At 49.7% G+C, this 26,756-nt stretch overlaps 1 protein-coding gene across 1 annotated transcript in view; it reads left to right on the top strand.

Annotated features, from left to right (window-relative positions):
* LOC130476390 (alpha-2-macroglobulin-like protein 1) overlaps positions 1 to 26,756 on the top strand; it is a 97,216-nt gene that overhangs the window by 24,237 nt on the left and 46,223 nt on the right. Inside the window, exons 7-13 of the mRNA XM_056848326.1 lie at positions 5,748 to 5,758; positions 6,076 to 6,235; positions 8,686 to 8,770; positions 10,263 to 10,386; positions 12,737 to 12,851; positions 22,155 to 22,264; positions 24,419 to 24,583. Coding sequence (XP_056704304.1) covers positions 5,748 to 5,758; positions 6,076 to 6,235; positions 8,686 to 8,770; positions 10,263 to 10,386; positions 12,737 to 12,851; positions 22,155 to 22,264; positions 24,419 to 24,583 — 770 coding nt within the window. The remainder of the gene's footprint in view (positions 1 to 5,747; positions 5,759 to 6,075; positions 6,236 to 8,685; positions 8,771 to 10,262; positions 10,387 to 12,736; positions 12,852 to 22,154; positions 22,265 to 24,418; positions 24,584 to 26,756) is intronic.

Here is a 26,756-nt window from a genome sequence, read left to right on the forward strand (position 1 = left end):
CGGGTCTGGTGCCATTGGCTTCTTTTTGGGTCCCCCCCAGAAACCTGTCTTGCAAAGAGGTTTTGAATAAGGAACTGGAGCTCTGCACCCCAAAATATGGATTGGACCACTACATATCATACACCCCCACATTCAGGGGACTGTGCCCTTCGAGATGGCGTATACTGGGTCCTGGTCCAAAGTTTGGTTCTTGTGCCAGCGGCTCCCAAGTGGGGTGCCCCCAGGACACATGCCCATATGGGCACTGCACCCCAAAATAATCTTTGGACCACCCCAAATGACATATTTCCACACTCCAGAGACTGTCCCCTCCAAGAAGACATACAGCAGTGGCCGGTCCAAACACCGGTTCTGGTGCCATTGGCTTCTTTTTGGGTCCCCCCCAGAAACCTGTATTGCAAAGAGTTTTTGAATAAGGAACTGGAGCTCTGCACCCCAAAATATGGATTGGACCACCACATATCACACACCCCCACATTCAGGGGACTGTGCCCTTCAAGTTGCCGCATGCTGGGTCCTGGTCCGAAGTCCGGTTCTTGTCCCAGCGGCAACCAAGTGAGGTGCCACCAGGACCAAGGTATATGCAGACACTGGGGCTCTGCTGCACCCCAAAATAATCTTTGGACCACCCCAAATGACACATCCCCTCCAAGAAGACATACAGCGGTGCCCGCTCCAAACACCGGTTCTGGTGCCATTGGCTTTTTTTGGGTCCCCCCCAGAAACCTGTATTGCAAAGAGGTTTTGAATAAGGAACTGGAGCTCTGCACCCTAAAATATGGATTGGACCACCATATATCATACACCCTTAGGGGATAGTGTCTGGAGTGTGGGGATGGGTCATTTTGGGTGGTCCAAATATTATTTTGGGGTGCAGTGTCTGTATGGGCATCTGTCCTGGGTCATCCCACTTGGGAGCCGCTGGCACAAGAACCGGACTAACTGTTCTAACACAACCTTCACTGGCAAGCAAACATTCCCAGGGACAATGAACTGATTGCTTTCATATTACCTTTGAACATTTAGTTAGAAAGGACAGGTGATCGAAATAGAGAGGCACAATACCCAGATTATTCGGAAAAAGTACTGTTAAGTATTCGCTATACATTTCCAGATGAGTGAAATGGTTTTGGGGAGAGTTTTCCCAGGAAGAAGGAATGATTCCAAGACCCCTGAATAGAATTGTAATTACTTAGGTAACTGCTGTCAGTTACTAATTGACCTGCAAGTGGACCTTTAACACATATGCTAAGGGAGCTGATAACTTCTCATTTGTCCTGGAGCCACCACACTTAGGAGCAGCTGGCAGAAGAATCGGCCTTTGAACCAGGACCCAGCACATACCAGGACCCAGAACATACCCTGAATGTATGATATGTGGTGTATGATATGTGGTGCTCAAAACTTAATTTTGGGGTGCAGAAGGCTCACCAATGTCCCAAACACTTCTTCGCAATCCAAGATTTTCACAGGCCACCACAAATAGAAACAGGTGATACCAGAACCAGTGTGTGGACCAAGCACTACTGTATGTCCTCTTGCAGGGGAAAGTAGTTCCCTATTCAAAAATTCTTTGCAATACAGGTTTTGCGCAGGGGGGGGGGAACCAAAAAGAAGCCAATGGCACCAGAACTGGTGTTTGGACCGGGCACCGCTGTATGTCTTCTTGGAGGGGACAGTCTCAAAAGTGTGGGGATGAGTCATTTGGGGTGGCCCAAAGATTATTTTGGGGTGCAGCTGAACCCCAGTGTCTTTATATGCATCTGTTCTGGGTCACCCCACTTGGGAGCCACTGGGACAAGAACTGGACTTTGGACCAGGACCCAGCATGCGCCATCTCGAAGAGCACGGTCCCCTGAATGTGGGGGTGTATGATATGTGGTGGTCCAATCCATATTTTGGGGTGCAGAGCTCCAGTTCCTTATTCAAAACCTCTTTGCAATACAGGTTTCTGGGGGGGGGACCCAAAAAGAAGCCAATGGCACCAGAACCGGTGTTTGGACCGGGTACCGCTTTATGTATTCTTGCAGGGGACAGTCTCTGTAGTTTGGGGATGTGTCATTTCGGATGGTCCAAAGATTATTTTGGGGTGCAGTGTCTGTACGGGCATCTATCCTGGGTCACCCCACTTGGGAGCCACTGGCACAAGAACCGAACTTTGGACCAGGACCCAGCATTCGTCATCTCGAAGGGCACGATCCCCTGAATGTGGGGGTGTATGATATGTGGCGGTCCAATCCATATTTTGGGGTGCAGAGCTCCAGTTCCTTATTCAAAACCTCTTTGCAATACAGGTTTCTGGGGGGGACGCAAAAAGAAGTCAATGGCACCAGAACCGGTGTTTGGACCGGGCACCGCTGTATGTCTTCTTGGAGGGGACAGTCTCTGGAGTGTGGGGATGTGTCATTTGGGGTGGTCCAAAGATTATTTTGGGGTGCAGCTGAGCCCCAGTGTCTGCATGTGCCTTGGTCCTGGGGGCACCTCACTTCGGAGCTGCTGGCACAAGAATCGGACTTTGGACCAGGACCCAGCACGCGCCTTCTCGAAGGGCACAGTCCCCTGAATGTGAGGGTGTATGATATGTGGTGGTCCATTCCATATTTTGGGGTGCAGAGCTCCAGTTCCTTATTCAAAACCTCTTTGCAATACAGGTTTCTGGGGGGGGACCCAAAAAGAAGCCAATGGCACCGATGTATGTCTTCTTGGAGGGGACAGTCTCTGGAGTGTGGGGATGTGTCATTTGGGGTGGTCCAAAGATGATTTTGGGGTGCAGGGTCTGTATGGGCAACTGTCCTGGGGGCACCCCACTTGGGAGCCGCTGGCACAAGAACCGAACTTTGGACCAGGACCCAGCATGCGCCATCTTGAAGGGCACGGTCCCCTGAATGTGGGGGTGTATGATATGTGGTGGTCCAATCCATATTTTGGGGTGCAGAGCTCCAGTTCCTTATTCAAAACCTCTTTGCAATACAGGTTTCTGGGGGGGGGGACCCAAAAAGAAGCCAATGGCACCAGAACCGGTGTTTGGACCGGGCACCGCTGTATGTCTTCTTGGAGGGGACAGTCTCTGGAGTGTGGGGATGTGTCATTTGGGGTGGTCCAAAGATTATTTTGGGGTGCAGGGTCTGCATGTGCCTTGGTCCTTGGGTCACCTCACTTGGGAGCCGCTGGCACAAGAACCGGACTTTGGACCAGGACCCAGCATATGCCATCTGGAAGGGCACAGTCCCCTGAATGTGGGGGTGTATGATCTGTGGTGGTCCAAGGAACTGGGAATAGGGAACGAACTGGGAATAAGGAACCAACTTCAGCCTCCCCGGTGCCCCTATAGCTGCCGGCCTGCTTCTGCCCTTTAATGATTGCCAGGTGTGCCAGTCCTGCCCCTGATGCTAGAGGAGAGGGCACCCTTATGGGGTCGAGAAAGGGGTGAAGCTGAGAGATCAGCCTGTGGAATTTGCTGTCAGAGGATGGAGTGATGGCCACAGGCATAGACAGATTCCTGGAGGATAAGGCGATCAGTTGCTACTATTTAGGGTGACTAAAGGGGAACCTCCACATTCAGAGGCAGTAACCTTCTGAATCTCAGTACCTCTATGCCCTGTAGCGAAGAGCTAATTGGCCGCTGTGTGAGACAGGATGCTGGACTCGATGGACCACTGGGCTGATCCAGCAGGGCTCCTCTGAGGTTCTTAACTAACAAGTCATAGGCTGGAACAGGTCGGGTGCTGGTGACAGGAAGAAAAGAAGCCTGTGGAAGGAAGGAACTGCTTGTTGTGAAGTGGCAGGAGATGGCAGCCGGCAAAGAACATGGCAGGCTTCACTTCTCTCCTTCAGAGATGGCCTTGAGGCTAATTCAAGAGACTGGCTGGCCTGGGCTTGGATATTTAGATATTTATAACATCATTCCTGGGCCATACAAAATTATCAACTTAAAAAGCTGCCCCAGATGACATCCCCCGGGTGTGGGCAAGCAGGCAGGCATCCAACCGGTGGCGCACTCACCCCTTGCCCACAGGATGGTCTGTTGCACCAGCCGGGCGTGGCCGTCCAACCACACGCCGGAGTTGCTCCTGGTCCGCATGGTCGGGGCCGGATTCTACAGCTGCCTCCTGCTACCTCCACCTGCAGGGATGAAATAAGGACACACTGGCTAAGAACTACCCTCCCCCCGTGCATTCTGGCCATGCCCCCTTTAACCTAGGGTTGCCAGGTGCCTCCTTTCCTCCAGCGGGAGGCTTTTCTTTGTAATCGTGCGCCGATGCATGCGCGGCACTTCCGGTTTAGAACCGGAAGTGCTGCCTCGCAAGGGGCCTTTACCTCTTAGTTTGAGTGGTAAAGCGGCCCTTTACCACTCAAACTAAGAGGTAAAGGCCCCTCGTGAGGCGGTACTTCCGGCTCTAAACTTCCGGTTCTGTGTGCCGTATGCACGCACGCGTGCACGTTTGCCTGCCGACCCTCAGGTGGTCGTCAGGCAGAGGGGTAAATGGCTGGGGGCACCTGGCAACCCTACTTTAACCCCTCCATTGTTGCCACTTCCGCCCCCAGCCCTCTTGTAGTACAGAGGGAATACGTTTCTCCATGGCCCTGGTGGGAAAGGGTTAACACAGTTTATTGGGTGGTCCTAGCAGCTCCATAGCTAACGACTCTTCTGCAAGGGGGGTAAAAGGTTCCTTTTCTCGACAAAACAAACTCACATCTGCCTTGAATAGAGGCTATTCCTGTCTGCTGGAGGGGGCGGATCACCAGTCTTAGATCCTTCTGAGCTAGAGATCTGCCAGGACCCACGAAGGGCCAGACCAAATGATTTCGTGGGCCTTAAATGGCCCCCAGGCCTGACGTTCCCCACCCCTGTCTTAGATGGTCCTGCGGAACATGACCTGAAACTGAGTCTATTCTGTTGTGGACGACACTGATTCTGACTTTCTCTTCCACTTTGCAGATCTCTTTCGTGCAGCTCCGTGTAAGTCATGAGGCCGTTCCGACATTATTTCAGAGCATGGATTTGCGGGGTGGGGGTGGTCAGGGAGGAGTTCACGTTGTTTGCGATCAGATAAGGAAGACATCTTTTCACTTGGGTGGTGCACCCAAGCAAAACAACCAAGGTTGCCAATTCTGGGTTGGGAAATAGCTGGAGACTTTCGGGTGGAGCCTGGGGAGCGCATGGTTTGGGGAGGGGGGGACCTCAGTGGGTGTAATGCCATCTAGTCGCATCCTCCAAAGCAATCATTTTCTCCAGGGGAACTGATCTCTGTCGCCTGGAGATCAGTTGTAATTCTGGGAGATCTCCAGGCGCCACCTGGAGGGTGGCAACCTAAAAACAAGCAGGCTACAAAACATCGATTCACAAATAAGTTGTTATCATTTTTGCATGCATTCTAAAGTCTTGGACAAAGAAAACACGGTCCTAATTGAACCAAAGGTTCAATTTCTGAGGTTGACTTTAAGGTTCGATGGTCCTCTGGGCTAGTAGAAAGGCTGACCAGGGACTTCAGATCTATCCTGTTTTGGATGGAGTTATATCCTCTTGAAAAGTTTCGCAGTTGTTTTCGCAACGGTCACCTTAGAAAACCAGATGGCTGCAGTGGTCCCTGACTGCTTTTGCCCAGCTTTGGCTAATATTTCTGTCGCATGCGTTCCTGCATCGGTCAAATTTAGCCGCAGTGATGCATGCCTTAGTTACATCCAGACTGGACTACCGCAATATGCTCTACTTGGGGCTACCCTTGAAGTTTGTTTGGAGGCTGCAGCTAGACTGCTGGTCGGGGCCAGCTGTCGGGAGCATGTGGCCCTAACATTACTCCAGCCGACGAAGATCAGTTCACCTGGAGAAAATGGCCGCTTTGGCAACTGGACTCTATCGCATGGAAGTCCCTCCCCTCCCCAAACCCCGCCCTCCTTAGGCTCCGCCCCCAAAATCTCCAGGGGTTTCCCAACCCGGAGCTGGCAACCCTAAATATGTCTCTCCCCCTTCGCACATACGCACACACACGCAGTGAATTTCACCATTGGTGAATCTACAGCTGACAACTTGGACCAAGCCAATCTCTTTCAGGGTTCTTCCCCTCTTGCTTACAGGATCCCAACCAGAACCGGATTGGCCAGTGGCTGGATGTGGAAACCAAACAAGGCATCGCGGATCTCTCCTTCCCCCTGGCATCTGAAGCAGCCCTGGGAGGGTATACCATCCAAGTGGGAAAATATCAGGGAGGGGAACATTTTCAAGTGGAGGAATATGGTGAGTTTTCCAAGGGGGATTTTTTCCTTTGCCAGCGAGACGGGCTCCAAGAAAGGAAGGGAGAGAGAATTGTCTGCAGGCAAGGACGAAAACCTCTCGCTGCCTCTCGGGGGGTTAGAATGGCAAAGCAGCTAATTTATATCTTTTTTTCATGCGGTACGCTCCTGAGAACTCAGCAATAAAGCCCCAACGAGGGACAGAACCTGGGGGATGTGAACCCACCACCGGCCAATCGTGCAACCTCTCTAAAATAGGGTTGCCAATCTCCAGGTGGGGTCTGGAGATCTCCCGGAATGACAGCCGATCTCCGGACTACAGAGATCAGTTCCCCGGAAGGAAATGGCAGTTTTTTTGGGGGGGGGGTGGAGTCTATGACATCACATCTATGCTGCGCTCCCTCCCCTCTCCAAACTCCGCCCACCCCAGGCTTCCACCCCCCAAATCTCCAGGAATTTCCCAACCTGGAATTGGCAACCCTAAGCGGGAGTTTGAGTTCTGACTCTTCAGCGTTTTGGAGACGAGCGAAAAAGGAAGATCCAAGTCAAAACAAAATCTTACTTGTGTGTGTGTTAAGTGCCGTCAAGTCGCTTCCGACTCATGGCGACCCTATGAATCAAAGTCCTCCAAAACATCCTATCCTTAACAGCCTTGCTCAGGTCTTGCAGACTGAGGGCCGTGGCTTCCTTTATAGAGTCCATCCATCTCTTGTTGGGTCTTCCTCTTCTCCTGCTGCCTTCCACTTTTCCTAGCATAATTGTCTTTTCCAGTGACTCTTGACGTCTCATGATGTGACCAAAATACGACAGCCTCAGTTTAGTCATTTTAGTTTTCCCTGCACTTTCCTTGCCTCAGCCCTCCATGGCAGCCACTTGCACCAGTATCACTGGAGGGTTTTCTTATGGATCTGTAATAGCTGTAGCGATATAGTGTTATGATGCTATAGTGATCTATGGCAACATAGACTCATAAAGCTGGAAGGGACCACCAGGGTCATCTAGTCCAACCCCCTGCACAATGCAGGAATTTCACAACTACCTCCCCCACACACCCCCAGCGACCCCTGCTCCATGCCCAGAAGATGGCCAAATGCCCTCCCTCTCAAGATCTGCCTAAGGTCATAGAATCAGCATTCCTGACAGATGGCCATCTAGCCTCTGCTTCAAAACCTCCAGGGAAGGAGAGCCCACCATCTCCCGAGGAAGCCTGTTCCACTGAGGAACCGCTCTGACTGTTAGAAAATTCTTCCTAATGTCTAGACTGAAACTCTTTTGATTTAATTTCAACCCGTTGGTTCTGGTCCGACTTTCTGGGGCAACAGAAAACAACTCGGCACCCTCCTCCATATGACAGCCCGTCAAGTACTTGAAGATGGTTATCATATCCCGTCTCATACTAGTTCCCAACTTTCACTCTTTAAAAAATAAGTCTTTGGGCATTTTCGTTGCAGAGTTAAGTAGACAAGTACGAGCTGCATATTTCTCCTTATAACTCCGCAACTGCACTTTTCAGAAGATCGAGTGGAAGTGTTACAATCAACAACTGAGCCCCATAGCGAAATATCTGGTTATAAACTCAATGCTTGGAAAAAAAAATTGAATCAATTGCAGTAAAGGTGTGAGATTCTGTTAATGTGATAGGAAATTTGGAAGCACGGTGTAAAGGTCTGATCTTGCTGGTCTCCTCAGATCAGACCTTCGCACCATCGCCTGAGAGGCTGCTTTCTACTCTTCTCTCTTTTAAAATCTTGCAACACGAACCTGACGGAGAGTCTTCGTGGGCTCGAATGTTTGCACAATGTCCAATATGGTTAGCAGGAGCCCCATGGTGCAGAGTGGAAAGCTGCAGTACTGAAGTCAAAAGCTCTGCTCACGACCTGAGTTCGATCCCGACGGAAGTCAGTTTCAGGTAGAGCCGGCTCAAGGCTGACTCAGCCTCCCATCCTTCCGAGGTCGGAAAAAGGAGTACCCAGCTTGCTCAGGTACCCAGGTAAAGGGAAGATGACTGGGGAAGGCACTGGCAAACCACCCCATAAACAAAGTCTGCCTAGTAAACGTCGGGATGTGACGTCACCCCATGGGTCAGGAATGACCTGGTGCTTGCACAGGGGACCTTTACCCTTACCTTTAATAAAAGGTATTCAGGAGAGAAAGCAGCGTGGTACAGCCTGATCTCGTCAGATCTCATAAGCCAAGCAAGGTTGTTACTTGGATGGGAGAGGTCTCTGTCCCGTCCCCTCCTCCCCAATCCAAACAGGGCTCTTATGTGGGTGTCATTTAGGATGAATCTCTGGCACATAGTTTCCCGTGACTCTTAGTCTTAGACTGGTCCCTTTAGAAACTGCCACAGAATCAGCATGGATCCTCTTCTGCGCGACTTTAGAAACTGCCACAGATTCAGCATGGATCCTCTTCTGCGCGACTCATTCCGTGCCTCTCTGTTCTTCGTTGCAGTGCTGCCTAAGTTCGAAGTATTGTTGGAAGTCCCTAAATTAGTCACCACTTCAGATGAAGAAATAAAGATCAAAGTGACTGGCAGGTGAGTCAAGCCTTGTGGTCTCCTTAATTGTGTGGAGGCAGCCAAGTGGAGGGTGGCTCATTCGGAAGTGACAAACCAGCCCCGGGAAACGGAAAGAGGAGCAGTGGGGTGGGAATTATTTTCCAAACCCTGCTTGCACCGAGGGCGCTCTTCAGAATCCAAAAGAACACTCATCTGCTGTCTGTCGCAGAAGACAGCCATTACTTCCTATGGATGGTAAAGAGGCCTGGTCTACCCATATGAAATAATGGGGCCATTATTTCCTATGGGTGGTAGACCTAGCCTCCGATGCCAGGTCTACCTGATCAGCTATTAGTTAGCCTCTTCAGTCCCTTTACATTAAAAAGCCATTACGTCCTATCGGTGGTAGACCTAGCCTCCGGTGCCAGGTCTACCTAGAATCATAGAATCTAAGAGTTGGAAGGGACCACCAGGGTCATCTAGTCCAACCCCCTGCACAATGCAGGAAATTAACAACTACCTCCCCCCACATCCCCAGTGACCCCAACCCTCCCCCCGCCATGCAGGATCCCACAATCAAAGCACTCCCGACAGATGGCCATCTAGCCTCTGCTTAAAGATCTCCAAAGACTCCACCACACCACCACCCCGAGGCAGGGCATTCCACCATCAAACAGCCCTCACCCTCAGGAAGTTCTTCCTAATGTTTAGGTTGAATCACTTTTCTATTAGTTTAAATCCCTTACTCCGTGTCCTAGTCTCTGGAGCAACAGAGAACAAGCTAGTTCCCTCATCAACATGGCATCCCTTCAAATATTTAAACCTGGCTATCATGTCTCCCCTCAACCTTCTCTTCTCCAAACTAAACAAACCCAGCTCCTTAAGTCTCTCCTCATTGGGCATGGATTCCAGACCTTTGACCATTCTGGTCGCCCTCCTCTGGACACGCTCCAACTTGTCAACATCCTTCTTAAATTGTGGAGCCCAAAACTGGACACAGTATTCCAAGTGAGTTCTGACCAATGCAGAATACAGTGGTAGTATTACTTCCCTTGATCTAGACACAATGCTCCTATTGATGCAGCCCAGAATTGCATTGGCCTTCTTAGCCGCCATATCACACTGTTGACTCACGTTCAGTTTGTGGTCCACTACCCGATCAGCTATTAGTTAGCCTCTTCGGCACCTTTACATTTAAAGGGCCATTGTTTTTCTATGGGGGTAGCGGAGGCCAGATATTCCAGTAGAAAACAATGAACCTTTAAAATTGAAAGGGAGGGAGGGTCTGCCAAACAGCGGTTTGGTGGACCAGATTCCTCTCTCTCCTTCTTGGCCCCTGCACCCAAAACCAGAAATACTCCAGAAGTATTTATTTCTGGAGTTTGGGAGGGTTTTTTTTTAGGTCATTTCGGATAACCCAAAACCATCCTGAAACAGCTAATTTTGGGTTTGTTTTCAGCTCAGGTATATATATCCTAGTGTATACCCCTAATAGTTCTGTTCTCTGCCCTCACCCTGTCTTCTGACACAGGTATACATATGGAAAGGGAGTTCGTGGGACTGTGCGGCTGACCCTGAGGAGAGACAGGTCCTATTATTTTTGGGAATTGGCACAAAATGAAACGATTCCCATTAAAAAAGAGTACACTGCCAAGGTAAACTAAGTGAGAAGAGCCTCTGGGCAAACCTGGACACCTTCTTTATTTCTTACCTGGAGAATCACTGTGCTCTTTGATTTGAAATTAAAGCACGGAATCAACAAAGACTGTTGTGACACATAGAACCATAGAGTTGGAAGGGACCACCAGAGTCATCTAGTACAACCCCCTGCACAATGCATAGAAATTCACAACTCCCTCCCTCCCCCCACACCCCAAGTGACCCCTACTCCAGAAGATGGCCAAGGTGCCCTCCCTCTCATCATCTACTTAAGGTCATAGAATCAGCATTGCTGACAGATGGCCATCTAACCTCTTCTTAAAAACCTCCAGGGAAGGAGAGCCCACCACCTCCCAAGGAAGCCTGTTCCACTCAGGAACCACTCTTAACCGCTAGAAAATTCTTCCTAATGCCTAGACGGAAATTCTTTTGATTTAATTTCAACCCGTTGGTTCTGGGCCGACCTTCTGGGGCAACAGAAAACAACTCGGCACCCTCCTCTATATGACAGCCCTTCAAGGACTTGAAGATGGTTATCATATCCCCTCGCAGTCTTCTCCTCTCCAGGCTAAACATACCCAGCTCCTTCAACCTTTCCTCATAGGACGGTCTCCAGACCCCTCACTTGGAAGATCCATACATAAACTTTCCTGAGCCAGAGCCAATTGAAAGATGCATGTGTTTATTTTAAAGCACCTTCCCGCCCCCTCTTTTCCAAACAGCATTATGGGGGCTGCAGTTTTGAGGGGGAGAACAGAATGGGGGAAGAGGGGGATTTTTAATCTTTTCCTTCCCTACCTCTTGGGAGACCCAGGTTCAAATCCCCACTCTTTCAGGGAGGCTGTTCTGAATTACCTCGGGCAAATCACACCCTCTCAGCATAGCCTAACCCACAGGGTTGTTGTGAGGATGAAACACAGGAGAGGAGAACGATATGCTCCCCTTTCGACCCCCCACTGTAATAGCAGGAGATCTCCTGCCACCAGCTGGAGGTTGTTATAACAAAGTGCAAAAAGTGTATTGAATGCTACACACATATACAATGAGCACTACTATCACAATTTGAGAGCCGGCGTGGTGTAGTGGTTAAGTGCAGTGGTTTGGAGGGGTGGAGTCTGATCTGGAGAACCGGGTTTGATTCCCCACTCTTCCACATGAGCGGCGGAGGCTAATCTGGTGAACTGGATTCGTTTCCCCACTCCTACACACAAAGCTAGCTGGGTGACCTTGGGCCAGTCACAGCTCTCTTAGAACTCTCTCAGCCTCACCTACCTCACAGGGTGTCTGTTGTGGGGAGGGGAAGGGAAGGTGATTGTAAGCCGGTTTGATTCTGCCTTAAGTGGTAGAGAAAGTCGGCATATAAAAACCAACTACTCCTCCTCCTCCTCCTCCTCCTTCTTCTTCTTCTTCTTCCTCCTCCTCCTCCTCCTAACGCTATACCTATCCTAATCTAATATATAACACGATACCTCCTGGAAGGATCGCTGTGAATGAAAATAAGAAGAACAATAAGTTGCATCAGCATTGGATGCTCTAACTTTACCTGTGTGGATACTATTAACTTTGTATTGTATTGACTTTGTATTGCGTTGGATCATGATATAAGAACTCTCATTCGTGTTATATATTAGTTTAGGATAGGTATAGCATTAGTAGTAAATTGTTATAGTAGTTTTCATTGTATATGTGTGTAGAATTCAATATACTTTTTGTACTTTGTTATAACATTTGCTTCTGTGCTGATTTCCTAATCCCAGTGATACATGCGCAGTGGTGCCTACTTTCTAGTAACCACCTGGAGGTTGGCATCCCTACATTGTTTAGACACATTGGTAGGTGCCAGGAAAGGATTCAGCAGGCACCATATTGCAGACCCCTAGGTTAGAGTGGCAGATGAGAATCTAGCAGACCCAGATGGGTCGGGTTGCCAACCTCCAGGTACTAGCTGGAGATCTCCCGCTGTTACAACTGATCTCCGGTTGATGGAGATCAGATCCCCCTGGAGAAAATGGCCGCTTTGGCAATTGGACTCTATGGCATTGAAGTCCCTCCCCTCCCCAGACCCCGCCCTCCACAGGCTTTGCCCCCAAAATCTCCAGGTATTCCCCAGCCTGGAGCTGGCAACCACTACTGATGGGCCTCTGTCTAATCTACCTCACAGGGTTGTTGTGAGGAAGAAATGGAAGGAGAGAAAAATGACACGCACAACCGGGAGTTCCTGGGAGGAACGCCACGGTTTTAAAAAGTACGAAATAAATAGCAGCGCTAAAACGGAATGAAATCTTTTAGCGGGAGCCATGGAGGACAAGGTGACCGTCTGACTTCTCTTTTTTTTTGCATCCCCAGACAGACAAGACCGGCAGTGCCGTTATTACCATCAGTGCGGCTGACATTAATCTGTCCCAAAAAGGCTATGGTAGTAATCTTCGGGTTTCTGCAGAACTGGAGGAGGAAGGAACAGGTAAGAAGGAAAGAGAAAAAAATGGAGGGGGGAAACGTGAGGGTGCCCATCTGCGTGGAGGGCTTTGGCACCAAATGGGAAAGCAAAGGATACCATCTTGGGATGGGACTTTTGCACAGGAATGTGTGTTGAGGGGAAGACCTTAACCCCCCCTGCTTAGGATTGCCAACCTCCAGGTACTAGCTGAAGACCTCCTGCTATTACAACTGATCTCCAGCCGATAGAGATCAGTTCCCCTGGAGAAAATGGCCGGGTAAGAACATTTTAAACCATAAAAACATCGGCTAAACCCACAATAGGAGCCCCATGGCGCAGAGTGGTAAGCTGCAGTACAGCAGTCCAAGCTCTGCTCATGAGCTGAGTTTGATCCCAACGGAAGTTGGTTTCAGGTAGCCGGCTCAAGGTTGACTCAGCCCCCCATCCTTCCGAGGTTGGTAAAATGAGGACCCAGCTTGCTGGGGGTAAAGGGAAGGCGACTGGGGAAGGCACTGGCAAACCCCACCGCAAACAAAGTCTGCCTTGGAAACGTCGGGATGTGACGTCACCCCATGGGTCAGGAATGACCCGGTGCTTGCACAGGGGACCTTTACCTTTAAACCCACAATATCCTAGTACGACTATAGAATAAAATAAAATATCAAGATGACATTCTCTTAGTAGGGTGATAGCAGCCACTGTAGACCCGGTCGGGCAGTGTAACCCCCCACAACTAGGGCCACATGATGATTGTTTGCTGGGTACCAGCCCAGACACAGGCATATACAAGAATATTTGCGGGGGGGGGGGGGGACACACGCAGTGAGGCATAATGCCACAAGTTAGGTTTGCCAACCTCCAGGTACTAGCTGGAGATCTCTTGCTATTACAGCTGATCTTCAGCCTATAGAGATCAGTTCACCTGGAGAAAATGGCTGTTTTGGCAATTGGACTCTATGGCATTGAAGCTCCTCCCATCCCCAAACCCCACCCTCCACAGGCCCCGCCCCTTCATTTATAGACTGTCAGCCCTTGGCCCACAGAACCAGAAATCACCACAAAGTCAGATAGAGTCCAAACAGATGGCTTTTACTGGTCAAATAGGCATACAGTGCAAACGAATAAAATGACAGCTATGAGAGACTCACTAGCTGGGAGATATTATAAGGCAGGAAAGGCGGGAGATTACACGCACAGGCTGAATACAGTTTCTCAGGAGCTGGGTTCCCAGGCCTAGGTATGCGACCTTGGGGGGCAGACAATACAGCGCAGAGACAGAGGCAATAACGAAACCGAGATAGCAGCCTGACATTCTGCTCCCCTCAAGGCCCCCTCCCAGTTCGCAAGGGGGCTGGCCTATCCGGGTAAGCAATGTGAAAGGCGTCGACGAGGTCGGGGGCGGAGACATCCCGTGCGCGCACCCATTCGTCATAGGCAGGGGGGAAATGTTTCCAACGGACTAAATATTGCAGGTTGCCATGGTGAACACGGGAGTCAAGGATCTTGGAGACTTCGAAGTGTTCCTCCCCCCCCACCATGATGGGTTGCGCAGGAGGTGGGTCCGGATGCCACTGTGGAGAAGCAACATGGGGTTTGAGGAGGCTAATGTGGAAAACAGGATGCACACGCCTCAAGGATTTGGGGAGAGCCAGTTCCACCGTGACAGGGTTTATGACCCGGGTGATGGGGAAAGGGCCAATGAATTTAGCACTGAGCTTATGGCACGGTTGGGTGGAACGGAGATTTTTGGTGGAAAGGTAAACCAAAGCACCCACTTGCAGATCACCCCCGGGGGAGCGATGTTTATCAGCTTGCGCTTTGTATTTACGTTTGGCCCGGTCGAGGTTGCTAACGAGCCAGGGCCAAGTGGTACGGAGGGCGTGTGCCCAGGAGGCAATGTCGGGGTTCCCCTCCCCCTCTACATCATCTGCAGGAGCGATGGGACTGAAATCTTGTCCATACACAGCAAAAAATGGGCTAAAACCTGTGGATTGATGCATGGCATTATTGTAGGCATATTCTGCTAAAGGTAACAGTTCCACCCAGTTATCCTGGTGGTAGTTAACATAACAGCGTAAATAACATTCAAGTACAGCATTGACACGTTCAGTTTGACCATCGGTTTGAGGATGGTATGCACTAGACAACCCTTGTTCCACTCCCACCAACTTGAGGAAAGCTTTCCAAAACTTAGAAACGAAACCACTTCCACGGTCACAAATTATCTTACGCGGAAACGAATGTAAGCGAAAGATATGCGTCACGAAGAGGCGGGCCAGTTTCTGAGCAGAGGGGATCCCTGTGCATGGAATCAAATGTATTTGCTTAGAAAACAAATCAGTAACAACCCACAACACAGTTTTACCCCCACTGAGAGGGAGATCAGTCATGAAGTCCATAGCAATCACTTCCCAAGGTTTGTTGGGCGTTTCAAGAGGTTGTAGCAGTCCCGGGGGTTTTCCCTGCGATCGTTTCGCAGCGGCACAAACGGGACAGCTGCGGATGAAGGAGTCAATGTTGGAACGCATTCCCCCCCACCAGAACTGTCTGCGCAATAAGTGAAGGGTTTTCAGAAACCCAAAGTGCCCAGCTGTTTTGGCTCCATGAGCTAAATGTAAAACGTCCTTTCGGAGAGCTTTGGGTACATACAATTTCGAGTCCTTGTACCAGGAGCCTCCTTGTTCCAAAACACCAGGAGGTAGGGTATGAGCGGTGCGTTCTAAAAGGCACTGGTCCCGAAGGACAGTTAAAAAGGACTCGGAGATGGGGATTTTGGAGGGGGCCCCCCCGTCGGCCATGGAGATCTTAGAAACAGTTATGGGGCTAGTGCTTACGTGCGGCGGCGCACAGACTGCAGGCGGCTGGGCGGTCGGAGGGGTAGGAAGGGCGGGAACTCCGGTTTGTTGCGGTGGCGGCTGGGCAGTCGGTTGGGCTGGCGGAGCTTGTACGTTGGGTAAGGTGTGCTGATGCTGGGATCGAGTTTGCACAGCCAGCATAGGTAGAGCCCCACGTTGCATAGGGGTGAACAGAGAGTTGGTGGGTCTTTCGAGTTTTACCGGATATTGTGGTAAACGGGAGAGGGCATCCGCGAGAACGTTCTGCTTCCCAGGGACGTGCTTCAGGGTGAAACGGAACTGCGCAAAGAACTCCGCCCACCGTTGTTGTTTCGCCGATAGCTTATGGGACCCCGTGAGGGCAGCTAGATTTTTGTGATCGGTCCAAACCTCAAAGGGGACTTTAGACCCTTCCAAGAATTGTCGCCATAGAGTCAGTGCATGATGAACTGCTGAGGCCTCTTTCTCCCAGATGGGCCAGTTTAATTGAGCGTGCGCAAATTTTTTTGAAAAGTAAGCGCAAGGGTGAAGAAGACCATCCGGTCCTTGCTGGAGGAGAGCCCCTCCCATGGCTACATCGGAAGCATCGACTTGCACAATGAACATTTGATTTGGGTCTGGGTGCTGTAGCACCGGCTCCGAAGTGAAGAGGCGTTTGAGGGCCAGAAAGGCGGCTTGGCATTGCTCAGTCCATAGGATTTTTGCGGAGGGCAAGGCAGCCGAGCTTACTTTTCCCTTAGTTTTCAGTAGGTCCGTAATGGGTAGAGCCACCTGGGCGAAGTTAGGGATGAATCCTCGATAGAAGTTTGCAAATCCCAGAAATTGCTGTACTTGCTTCCGGTTGGTGGGGGGAGTCCAATCGAGGACGGCTTGGACTTTGGCGGGGTCCATGCGAAGACCTTGGTGGGAGATGATGTATCCCAAAAACGTGAGTTTGCTTTGGTGAAATTCGCACTTAGCTAGTTTTGCGAAAAGTTGATGGTTACGCAGGCGTTGCAGAACTTCCCGGACCAGAGCCACATGCTCGTCCATAGTTTTCGAATAAATGAGAATGTCATCTAAGTAGACCACCACCCCACGATATAGAAGGTCATGTAGGATTTCATTGATGAGTTGCATGAAGACCCCCGGGGCCCCTTTTAATCCGAACGGCATCACAAGGAATTCATACATTCCGAAACAGCTAGAGAAGGCAGTGAGGTGCTCATCCCCTTCGCGGATACGGACTCGGTAGTAAGCTTCCACCAAGTCTAATTTAGAGAACACACGGCCTTCCTGTAATTGTCCCAAAATATCGGATATTAATGGGATAGGATAGGCGTTGGTCTGGGTAACCGCATTGAGCTTTCTGAAGTCAATGCACAGGCGAAGGTCGCCCTCTTTTTTCTGGACGAAAAACGCGGGGGCCGAGTTTGGGGCATTCGAAGGGCGAATGAACCCTCTGGCGAGGTTTTTGTCCAAAAAGTCCCGGAGGACAGTGCGCTCGGAAGCGCTCATAGGGTAAATCTTACTCTTGGTTAATGTGCAGTCCTTTACCACTTCAATCGCACAGTCTGAGGCCCGGTGGGGGGGTAAGGCATCACATTCCCTAAGGTCGAAGACATCTTCAAAGTCCCGGTATACAGCGGGTAGAGCCGGTGGTGCTGGGGCAGTAGAGGTTAATGCTGGAACGGGCGGATATAGCAGAGCAAAGTTTTGCCGATGCTGGTCGCAGGTGGGACTAGCGAAGGAGATAGTGTTTGTTTCCCAATCAATACTGGGACTATGTCCTTTAATCCAGTTAATTCCCAAGACCACTTCAAATCGGATAGGGGCTATAGTGAAGTCTATTTGTTCCCAGTGGGAACCAATTCCCATTGCCACCCCTATGGTGCGGTGATCAACTGGACCCCCCTGGAAATGGCTTCCGTCCATTTGGGCAAATTGGACGGGGGCTGGTAAAGCCTCAGAGTCGGCTCTGAGTGCAGCAAAAGTGGTTTCGCTTATGAGAGTGCGACAGCAACCGGAGTCAATTAGTGCTTTGACGGGGATTTGTGGACCACCGTTAAGTTGTTGTAAAACTGCATCCACGTAGACGGTGGAGTCCACTTCTTTGATTTTGGTAGGAGCATTCGGTTTGATAGGAAGATCCTGAGAGGTCTGTGGAGACGCTCCATTCACCACAGACCGGAGCCGTTTTTTGACAAGTCGAGGGGAGATTCCAGGTTTAAGGCTGGAGAAATCCAAGGATTTTCCTCATCCGAAGAGGGAAAGTCGTCCCCCAATGGGGCACTTGTAATCCGAGACCCGGCGGGGTCGTTGGTAGTAGGCAGGGAGGCTGGGTCCCCGGCATGGAGTGCAGAGGGTGTGGGTCTTCCCGGAGCTGCGCTGCGGGTGGCCGCGGTGCCTCTGCGTGGTGGACGACCTCGGGCGCGGGTTGTCGTGCTGGGACGAAATAATTCCTGGCGGCGTGGGCAAACGGCTGCAAAGTGGCCCATTTCTCCGCAAGTAAGACAGGCACCCCTCTGAAATCGGGCTTCACGTTCCTGGGGCGGACGTGGGGGATATCGTGGGACGAGCAGTGGTGCCTTGGGTTGAGGCTTTTGGGTGCCTTTTTCCTTGTGCTTTTGACGGACAAGAGAAATAAAGCGTCGGCGGCTTTCCACTTCCTCGGCTAATAGGATCCAGTCTTCGAGGGTATCGGGATCGCCTCGCATGTAAGACCAGTTCAGAATGTCAGGATGCAAGGCTTCCCTGAAATGATGGATCAGGGTGGTCTCGGGCCAACCTACAATTTTACTTGCCAGTCGTTGAAATTCATCGGCAAATTCTCGAACTGTAGCAGAGCCTTGTTTTAATTGTAAGAGTTCCGTTTTGGCTCTTTCCCCCAGGAAGGGGTCCTCAAACCTCCTTCTCAGGGCAGTCATGAAGTTGTTGAGGGAACGAATAGCACGAGAGCGGGTGTCAAACTGGAGGACCATCCAGTCAGCCGCTTTACCTGTCAGAAGGGAAGCTACGTAACGCACCCGGCTATCTTCCGTGGGGAAAAGTTGTCCTTGTTCTCGCATATAACTGTCCACTTGATGCAAGAAACAAGGCAAAGTCTCGAGAGATCCGTCATACGTAGTCCTCAATTTGAGTTGCTTCCAAGGGCCGGGCGCAGGTTGACCCGGTTGCACGGGTGGTCCGGGTGGAGGAGCAACAGGAGCTCCAGGAGGCAAGGGTGGAGCAGGCACATTAGCGGGTGGTTGCACGGGTGGTCCGGGCGGAGGAGCAACAGGAGCTCCAGGAGGCAAGGGTGGAGCAGGCACATTAGCGGGTGGCTGTACGGGTACCCCTTGACCCGGTATCGGAATGGGCTGTCTCTGAGCTATCAGGGTTTGTTGTAATTGCCTGTTCTCTTGAAGCATAAGTTCCATTACTTCCTGGAGTTGATCAACACGGTCGGAGAGCTCCCGATTCTGGGCTCGTAAGAGATGAACCTCCTCACTCGGGCCACCAGTAAGATGAGGCTTACTGGTCCGGAAGCTTGTGGCCCATTGAGAGCTATCCCCATATAAATCCTCGTCTTCAGACTCTCCTGAGTCTCGACGTCGGTCAGCCAAACGGCGTGCGCGTTGGGTCGCGCGCGACGGGACAAACGCCGGGGAAAAAGACAGACCCGATAGCCCTAGTACATTGTCCTTGGGGCGCGTGTCCACGTTCGCCAGATTCCTAATCCTTGCTGCAGCCGCCCTGGCTGCTTCCGCAGCCTCTCTCTCTCTTGCGACCTTAGCCGCTTCGGCGGCTTGCTGATCCGCAAGAACTTTGGCGTTCTCAAGTCTTAGGGCAGTCTCTGCCGTAATGCGCAGCAAAAGTTCTGTCTCCAGGAGTGTGAGTAGGGGGTCGGGTTCCCCGCCCAGCAGAGGTTGTACTCGAACCGCCAGTGCGGGTGCCTCGGCTCCAAAAGTCGAGGTCAAAACTTGAGCCAAGGTGGCTACCGGGGTGTCCTTTGTACATTCCACAAGGAGAAGAGCGGTGCTAATAGCGACTCGCTTGGCCTCAGCCTGACAGCTGGCTGCATCCGGGATCAGGGAAAAACCCTCCGGCGGGGCTCCCGCCATGGTAGAAAGAGTTTCTCGAGAAATAAGATTATCCAAAAGTCCAGTTAATATTTGTAAATCCTCAGTCGCCAATCGGGCATCGTCCAGTAATTGATCCAAGTCCTGAAGATCTAGACGAGCATCAGTATCCTCCGACGTTAACATCCAGAGATGTCCTTTAAGAGATTGCCACTGTTCCTGTACCAGTCCCCTCAAGCGGCAAACCTCTCGGGTCGTCCGGAAAAGTTCAGCGATTAAGTCTTGTAACAGAGTAGGATCCTCAGAGAAGGGCTCCAGGGTGTAGATCACCTGGAGAGCTGCACAGCTCCCATCCAAGTGGCAGGCGAACCCCCCTGGGCTCCAGCCTGGCTAGTAGAATGGTGAAGAGAAGTGTTAGCTGTCATAATGTCAGCCCTTGGCCCACAGAACCAGAAATCACCACAAAGTCAGATAGAGTCCAAACAGATGGCTTTTACTGGTCAAATAGGCATACAGTGCAAACGAATAAAATGACAGCTATGAGAGACTCACTAGCTGGGAGATATTATAAGGCAGGAAAGGCGGGAGATTACACGCACAGGCTGAATACAGTTTCCCAGGAGCTGAGTTCCCAGGCCTAGGTATGCGACCTTGGGGGGCAGACAATACAGCGCAGAGACAGAGGCAATAACGAAACCGAGATAGCAGCCTGACATAGACCTGCCGTATCGGTTCCGTTTTGCAGGCCCTTCGAAACTCATTAAGGTCCCGCAGGGCCCCAGTGTTGCTCGGGAGACCGTCTAGGGTTGCCAGGTCACTCTTCACAACCGGCGGGAGGTTTTTGGGGCGGAGCCTGGGGAGGGGAGGGACTCCAATGCCATAGAGTCCAGTGGCCAAAGCGGCCATTTTTCTCCAGGTGACATGATCTCTGTCGGCTGGAGATCAGTTGAAATAGAAGGAGATCTCCTGCTACTACCTGGCAGTTGGCAACCCTAAGACCGTTCCACCAGGCAGGGGCCAATAAAGCCCTGGCCCTTGTCGAGGACAGCCGCACGCTCCTCGGGCCGGGGACCGCCAGTAAATTATTGTTCACAGAACGTAAAGCTCTCTGTGGGGCCTGCCGGCATCAAGTGGGTTTAAACACACACATGAACACACATGAAGCTGCCTTATACTGAATCTGACCCTTGGTCCATCAAAGCCAGTATTGTCTACTGAGACCGGCAGCGGCACTCCAGGGTCTCAGGCAGAGGTCTTTCCCATCACCTCCTTGCCTGGTCCCTTTAACTGGAGATGCCGGGGATTGAACCTGGGACCTTCTGCATGCCAAGCAGATGCTCTACCCCTGAGCCACAGCCTCTCCCCAACGACAGCTGAGGGTCGCTCACTTCTTATGCTTTGGGAATATTCCTACTGCCGGTTTGGATGGAATCTCTTGTTGAGCTCCTCATTAGGAGGGGTCATCTTGAGCAGCGCGTCTTGTGGAAGTGGCGCTGCGGCCGCACAGAACTTCCTGCGCCCTGGACTACAGCGGTGGTCTCCCATCTAGGATGACCCTGCTTAGCTTCCACGATTGACCCAGATAGGGCTAGCCTGGCCCATCCGGGTCCAGCTCACCTTTAATTTTGCAAAACGACTATCTCTCTAGTCCTGATCTGCTTTGCCTTCTGCCAGGCAGGAATAACGATTACGGAGATTCGTCCACTTTTAATCTGTGGCAATTTTGACAAGCCGCAGAGCTTTCTCCGAAAGGTTCAGTGTGGTGTAGTGGTTAAGAGTGGTGGACTCTAATAAAGTGAATCGGGTTTGATTCCTCACTCCTCCACATGAGCGGTGGACTCTGATCTGGAGAACCGGGTTTGATTCCTCACTCTTCCACATGAGCGGCAGACTCTAATCTGGAGAACCAGGTTGGTTTCCCCACTCCTCCACATGAAACCTGCTGGGTGACCTTGGGCTAGTCACAGCTCTCTTAGAGCTTTCTCAGCCTCACCTACCTCACAGGGTGTCAGTTGTGGGGAGGGGAAGGGAAGGAGATTGTAAGCCGGTTTGAGTCTCCTTAAAAAGGTAGAAAAGGCGGCATATAAAAACCAACTCCTCCTCCTCCTTCTCCTCCTCCTAACCAACTCCTCCTCCTCCTCTTTTTCTTCCTCTTCCTCCTCCTCCAGAGATTGTGTTTCTCCTCCTCCTCCTTCTCCTCCTCCTCCATCATCATCATCATCATCATCATCATCATCATCATCATCATCACCACCACCACCACCACCACCACCACCGTCTTCTTCTTCTTCTTCTTCTTCTTCTTCTTCTTCTTCTTCTTCTTCTTCTTCTTCTTCTTCTCCTTCTCCTTCTCCTTCTCCTTCTCCTTCTTCCAGAGATTGGGTTTCTGCTGATGTATTTGTTCAGATCCTTGGTGCCTAAATGCTCAGCCGGGATGTCCTCTTTCTTTGCAGGTGTGGTCAGCTCGGGAAGAGCCTACATATCCGTCGCCACCAAAGCGGTCAGCGTGTCCTTCATCAACCTCAACCCGTTCTATAAGCATGGCTTTCCATATACCGGAAAGGTCAGGTCTAGATACGCTTCTGCCCAATTTCTCCATTAACCAACCATCCAGTCTGGCATCTCTTTCCTTGGAACCTTGCTTTTGGTGTGCCAAAATTTAAGAGGAAAGAAAGATATTATTGGGGATGTCATTTCAAGGGTGGGTGGGGGTGGGGGGTAGAGAAACATTGTGAAAAGGCTTACAAGCCCACTTTTACACAAATCCATGTATTTAAGAGCGTTTGGTTGTTTATTTTTAACACCTCATAATAATATAGCAATGGTCTCTACAATGTTTAGCCTGAAGAGGAGAAGACTGAGAGGGGATATGATAACCATCTACAAGTACTTGAAGGGCTGTCATGTAGAGGAGGGTGCCAAGTTTTTTTCTGTTGCTCCAGAGGTTTCGGCCCAGAACCAACAGGTTGAAATTAAATCAAAAGAGTTTTCTTCTAAACAATAGGAAGAATTTTCTAGCAGTTAGAGCGGTTCCTCAGTGGAACAGGCTTCCTCGGGAGATGGTAAGCTCTCCTTCCCTGGAGGTTTTGAAGCAGAGACTAGATGGCCATCTGTCAGCAAGGCTGATTGTATGACCTTAGGCAGATCATGAGAGGGAGGGCACCCTTGGCCATCTTCTGGGCATGGAGTAGGGGTCACTGGAGGTGTGGGGGAGAGGTGTGAATTTCCTGCATTGTGCAGGGGGTTGGACTAGATGATCCTGGTGGTCCCTTCCAAATCTATGATTCTATGGTTAAACAGTTCTTTTTCTACCTGCTTATTGTAAATTTTTAACTGTTCCCAAATACCGAGTGCTTTTTTCCGAGGCCAGATTAAATGCACTGCCACTGGGGGAGTTACCAGGCAGGTTTTTGGGGGGTCCCTTTTCTGAACAATTTTGTGATTGTGGATCAGGGAGTCTGGACACTGTTATTATTTTTTTTATTTGTAAAAAGCATGATCGCGCCAGAGACAAAGGGATCACAGTATATTTTCAGAGGTGGGGACCTGTCCTAAAGCAGGAGATAGTTGCAAAGCTGATACTGATCCAAAGGTAACCCTCACCGTGGCAAAAATTTTAACTATGGTTTTTAATGATACCTCCTTTTAACTGTATTCCTTAGATATTGTATTTCTGTATGTTTGGTTATTTCTGTTGTTTTTTTAAATTTAAAAAACTTTATTACATACATAAAATTACATACATAAAATTGGGGGAAAGAAAAAGAAACAGAAAAAATATCTCATCAAAATTACATACTGTTACAGATAAAAGTAATAATGATAATGATAATAATAATAAGAAAGATAATGAACTCAGCTACGCATATTAAAGCCAGCAAAAAATATTACTTGCCTTTCTCTCCGCGTTCTAGATTTTTGAAAGTTTTTTTCCATTCTGGAGATTATTGGGATTCAGACAGCATCTAGATCTTCCATATCTTTATCATTTTTATAATAAGTCAGCTTAATTAATACATAAGTTTGTTTAACCTTATCTACCCAGTTATTTATATTCGGGAATTTGTTTCCTTTCCAATATCTTGCAAAGTTAATTCTAGCTGTTGTTATCATATGAAGGAATATGTCTCGTAGATCTTTTTTGTATATCTGGTATATAATTTAGTAAAATGGTCTCAGGATTTGTCGGAATATTTATTTCGAGACTGTTAGCTATAATTTGGATCACTTTCTTCCAGTATGCCTTAGCTCTTCTACAACCCCACTACATGTGTAGGAAATTGGCTTCGGCATGTTTGGTTATTTCTGTATTATTGAATTTATTGAATTTATTTTGCTCATGAACTGTTGGTCCGTGAGCATAAAGAATGAGGAAAGGAAACAGTTCTTTTAGGTCAGGATAGGGATTTGTACCTTTGTACCTTTGATATACCCCCAGGGAACCGTAGTTGTTTGAAGCTGGTCAGAAATATAGGTTCTCATAAAGAATAGTCACATACTTTCTCAAATGTGGGATTTCTCAGCTTCACACAAACTTAGCTTTTTTTTTTAGCAAATTTTAAAATATCTTTTATACAACTCAAAACACTTCGGTAAGGTATTTTATTCAGTTCAATAACCTGCTGTTTCTTTTACTGAATCGGAACAGATTAAATCTTAATTTCTAATATGTCATTAGAAAAATAACAGGGCATTAACTCTCGTTTTACTCCTGCAGATGAAATGTGACATAAACAGCTTTCCCGTCAGGAACGAGACCATCTATCTTGTCGTCGATGTCAATGACGTGGAGATGATATTTCCACACTTGACGGATGAGAAGGGGGAAGTTCACTTCTCCTTAGACACGGCTAATTGGAAAGATACACTGGTTGCTCTCCGGGTGAGTCAAGAGGTGGTAACCTTGGAGGAAAGGGACGAAAGGGGGATCTGGCCGCAATGATCCCCCCTTGGATCACACCCAAGTTAGCTCACTGCAATGCACTTGAAGTGGGGCTGCCTTGGACAATTATCCAGAAACTTTCGTTGGTCTGAAGTGTGGCTGGTTGCAGAGATTGTGCCATCTCTGTGCTGAAAGACCTGCGTTTGCTGCCCATTTGGTTCCAATAACAAATCAAAGCTGCTGGTTTTTCCTTTCGAGACCCTAAAGGGATTGGGGCCGGGGGACCCAAAGGAACGCCTCCTCACTTAACTATCCCCACTTAAGATTGGACCGTGGGCTAGTCACAGCTCTCTCAGCCCCACCTACCTTTCCTCCCGCAATTTAAACCCGTTATTGCTAGTCCTATCCTCCACTGCCAACAGGAAGAGCTCCCTGCCCTCCTCTAAGTGATAGCCCTTCAAATACTTAAAGAGAGCAATCATGTCCTCCCTCACCATCCTCTTCTACCGACAAAACATTCCCAACTCTCTCAGCCTTTCCTCATCAGGCTTGGTCTCAGTTGATCTATCTGCAGTATCAACAATTACATACCGTAGTTCTTTTCAGTACTAAAAGCAGTATGCATACATTATCTTTCTGTAAGGGGTGTGACAGAAATCCTAAAACTTGCTAAGGCACAGGAGCCCCCTTAGAGCATCTGGGACCCTGGATTACATTACAATACAGGTATTCAGACCCATCCCACCTTGGACCATCCTGGTAGACTTAATCCCTTTTGGACAAAGGGGGAGCTGGTTTTGACCAGACCAGGTATTTGTCATGGAAGTTCAGAGCCATTACCAGGTACTTGATGGAGGTGGGAAATGGCTATGATTGGTAAAAGTAGCCTCTGACATCAGAGATAGGGATTTGCCTGGGATTGAAGAAGCCGGCTTGTCATTCTTAGAAAGGAGGCTGGTTTAGGTGCAGCTACATTTAGCATAAATATGTGGACATTTGCGATTTCCCCTCCTGGTTCCATCTGTGGGACTCCCTGCCCCAGGATGTGGTGATGGCTGCCAACTTGGAAGGCTTTAATAGGGGAGGGGACTTGTTCGTGGAGGAGAGGGCTACCCATGGCTACTACACCAGCGTGGTGTAGTGATTAAGAGTGGTGGTTTGGAGCGGTGGACTCTGATCTAGAGAACGGGGTTTGATTCCCCACTCCTCCACATGAGTGGCGAAGGCTGAGCTGGTGAACCGGGTTGGTTTCCCCACTCCTACACTTGAAGCCAGCTGGGTGGCCTTGGGCTAGTCACACTCTCTCATCCCCACCTACCTCACAGGGTGTCTGTTGTGAGGGAGGGGAAGGGGATTGTAAGCCGGTTTGATTCTCCCTTAAGTGGTAGAGAAAGTCGGCATATAAAAACCAACTCTTCTTCTACTAGTAAAAATGGATACTAGTCATGATGCGTACCTATTCTCTCCAGGATCAGAGGAGCATGCCTATTATGTTAGGTGCTGTGGAACGCAGGCAGGATGGTGCTGCTGCACTCGTCTTGTTTGTGGGCTTCCTAGAGACACCAGGTTGGCCACTGTGTGAACAGACTGCTGGACTTGATGGGCCTTGGTCTCATCCAGCAGGGCGTTTCTTATGTTCTTACGATGCATACCTATTCTCTCCAGGATCAGAGGAGCACACCTATTATATGAGGTGCTGTGGATCACAGGCAGGATGCTGCTGCTGCAGTCGTCTTCCTTGTGGGCTTCCTAGAGGCACCTGGTTGGCCGCTGTGTGAACAGACTGCTGGACTAGATGGGCCTTGTTTGATTAATTGTCTGATCCAGCAGAGCTTTTCTTATGTTCTTATCAGCCTCAGCCCATTCTTGAGTCTTTGCAATTTGTGTCTCCACTGTAGCCCTGGGTGCCGAAGAAGTTAGAAAGGTGTCTGTAAGATGCTCTGCTTTTTCAGTGGTTCTTCCTGATGGGTTCGGGGAGGGAGAGATAAAGAAAATAAGCTTGGTTTCAGTTTTATATCTCCCAGGACATTTAACCAGAACTTCTGTGGTGGAGCCTTTCCATCCCCTCATGAAAAACTTACCTTGTTTCTCCTTGTTAATTGTCTTCAACCTATTTGTCATCATTGATGAACCACCGGTGCCTCAGAAACAGGGTTGCCAACCTTCAGGCGGG

Source organism: Euleptes europaea, chromosome 4 (assembly GCF_029931775.1).
Source record: "Euleptes europaea isolate rEulEur1 chromosome 4, rEulEur1.hap1, whole genome shotgun sequence".
Classification (NCBI taxonomy): Eukaryota; Metazoa; Chordata; class Lepidosauria; order Squamata; family Sphaerodactylidae; genus Euleptes; species Euleptes europaea.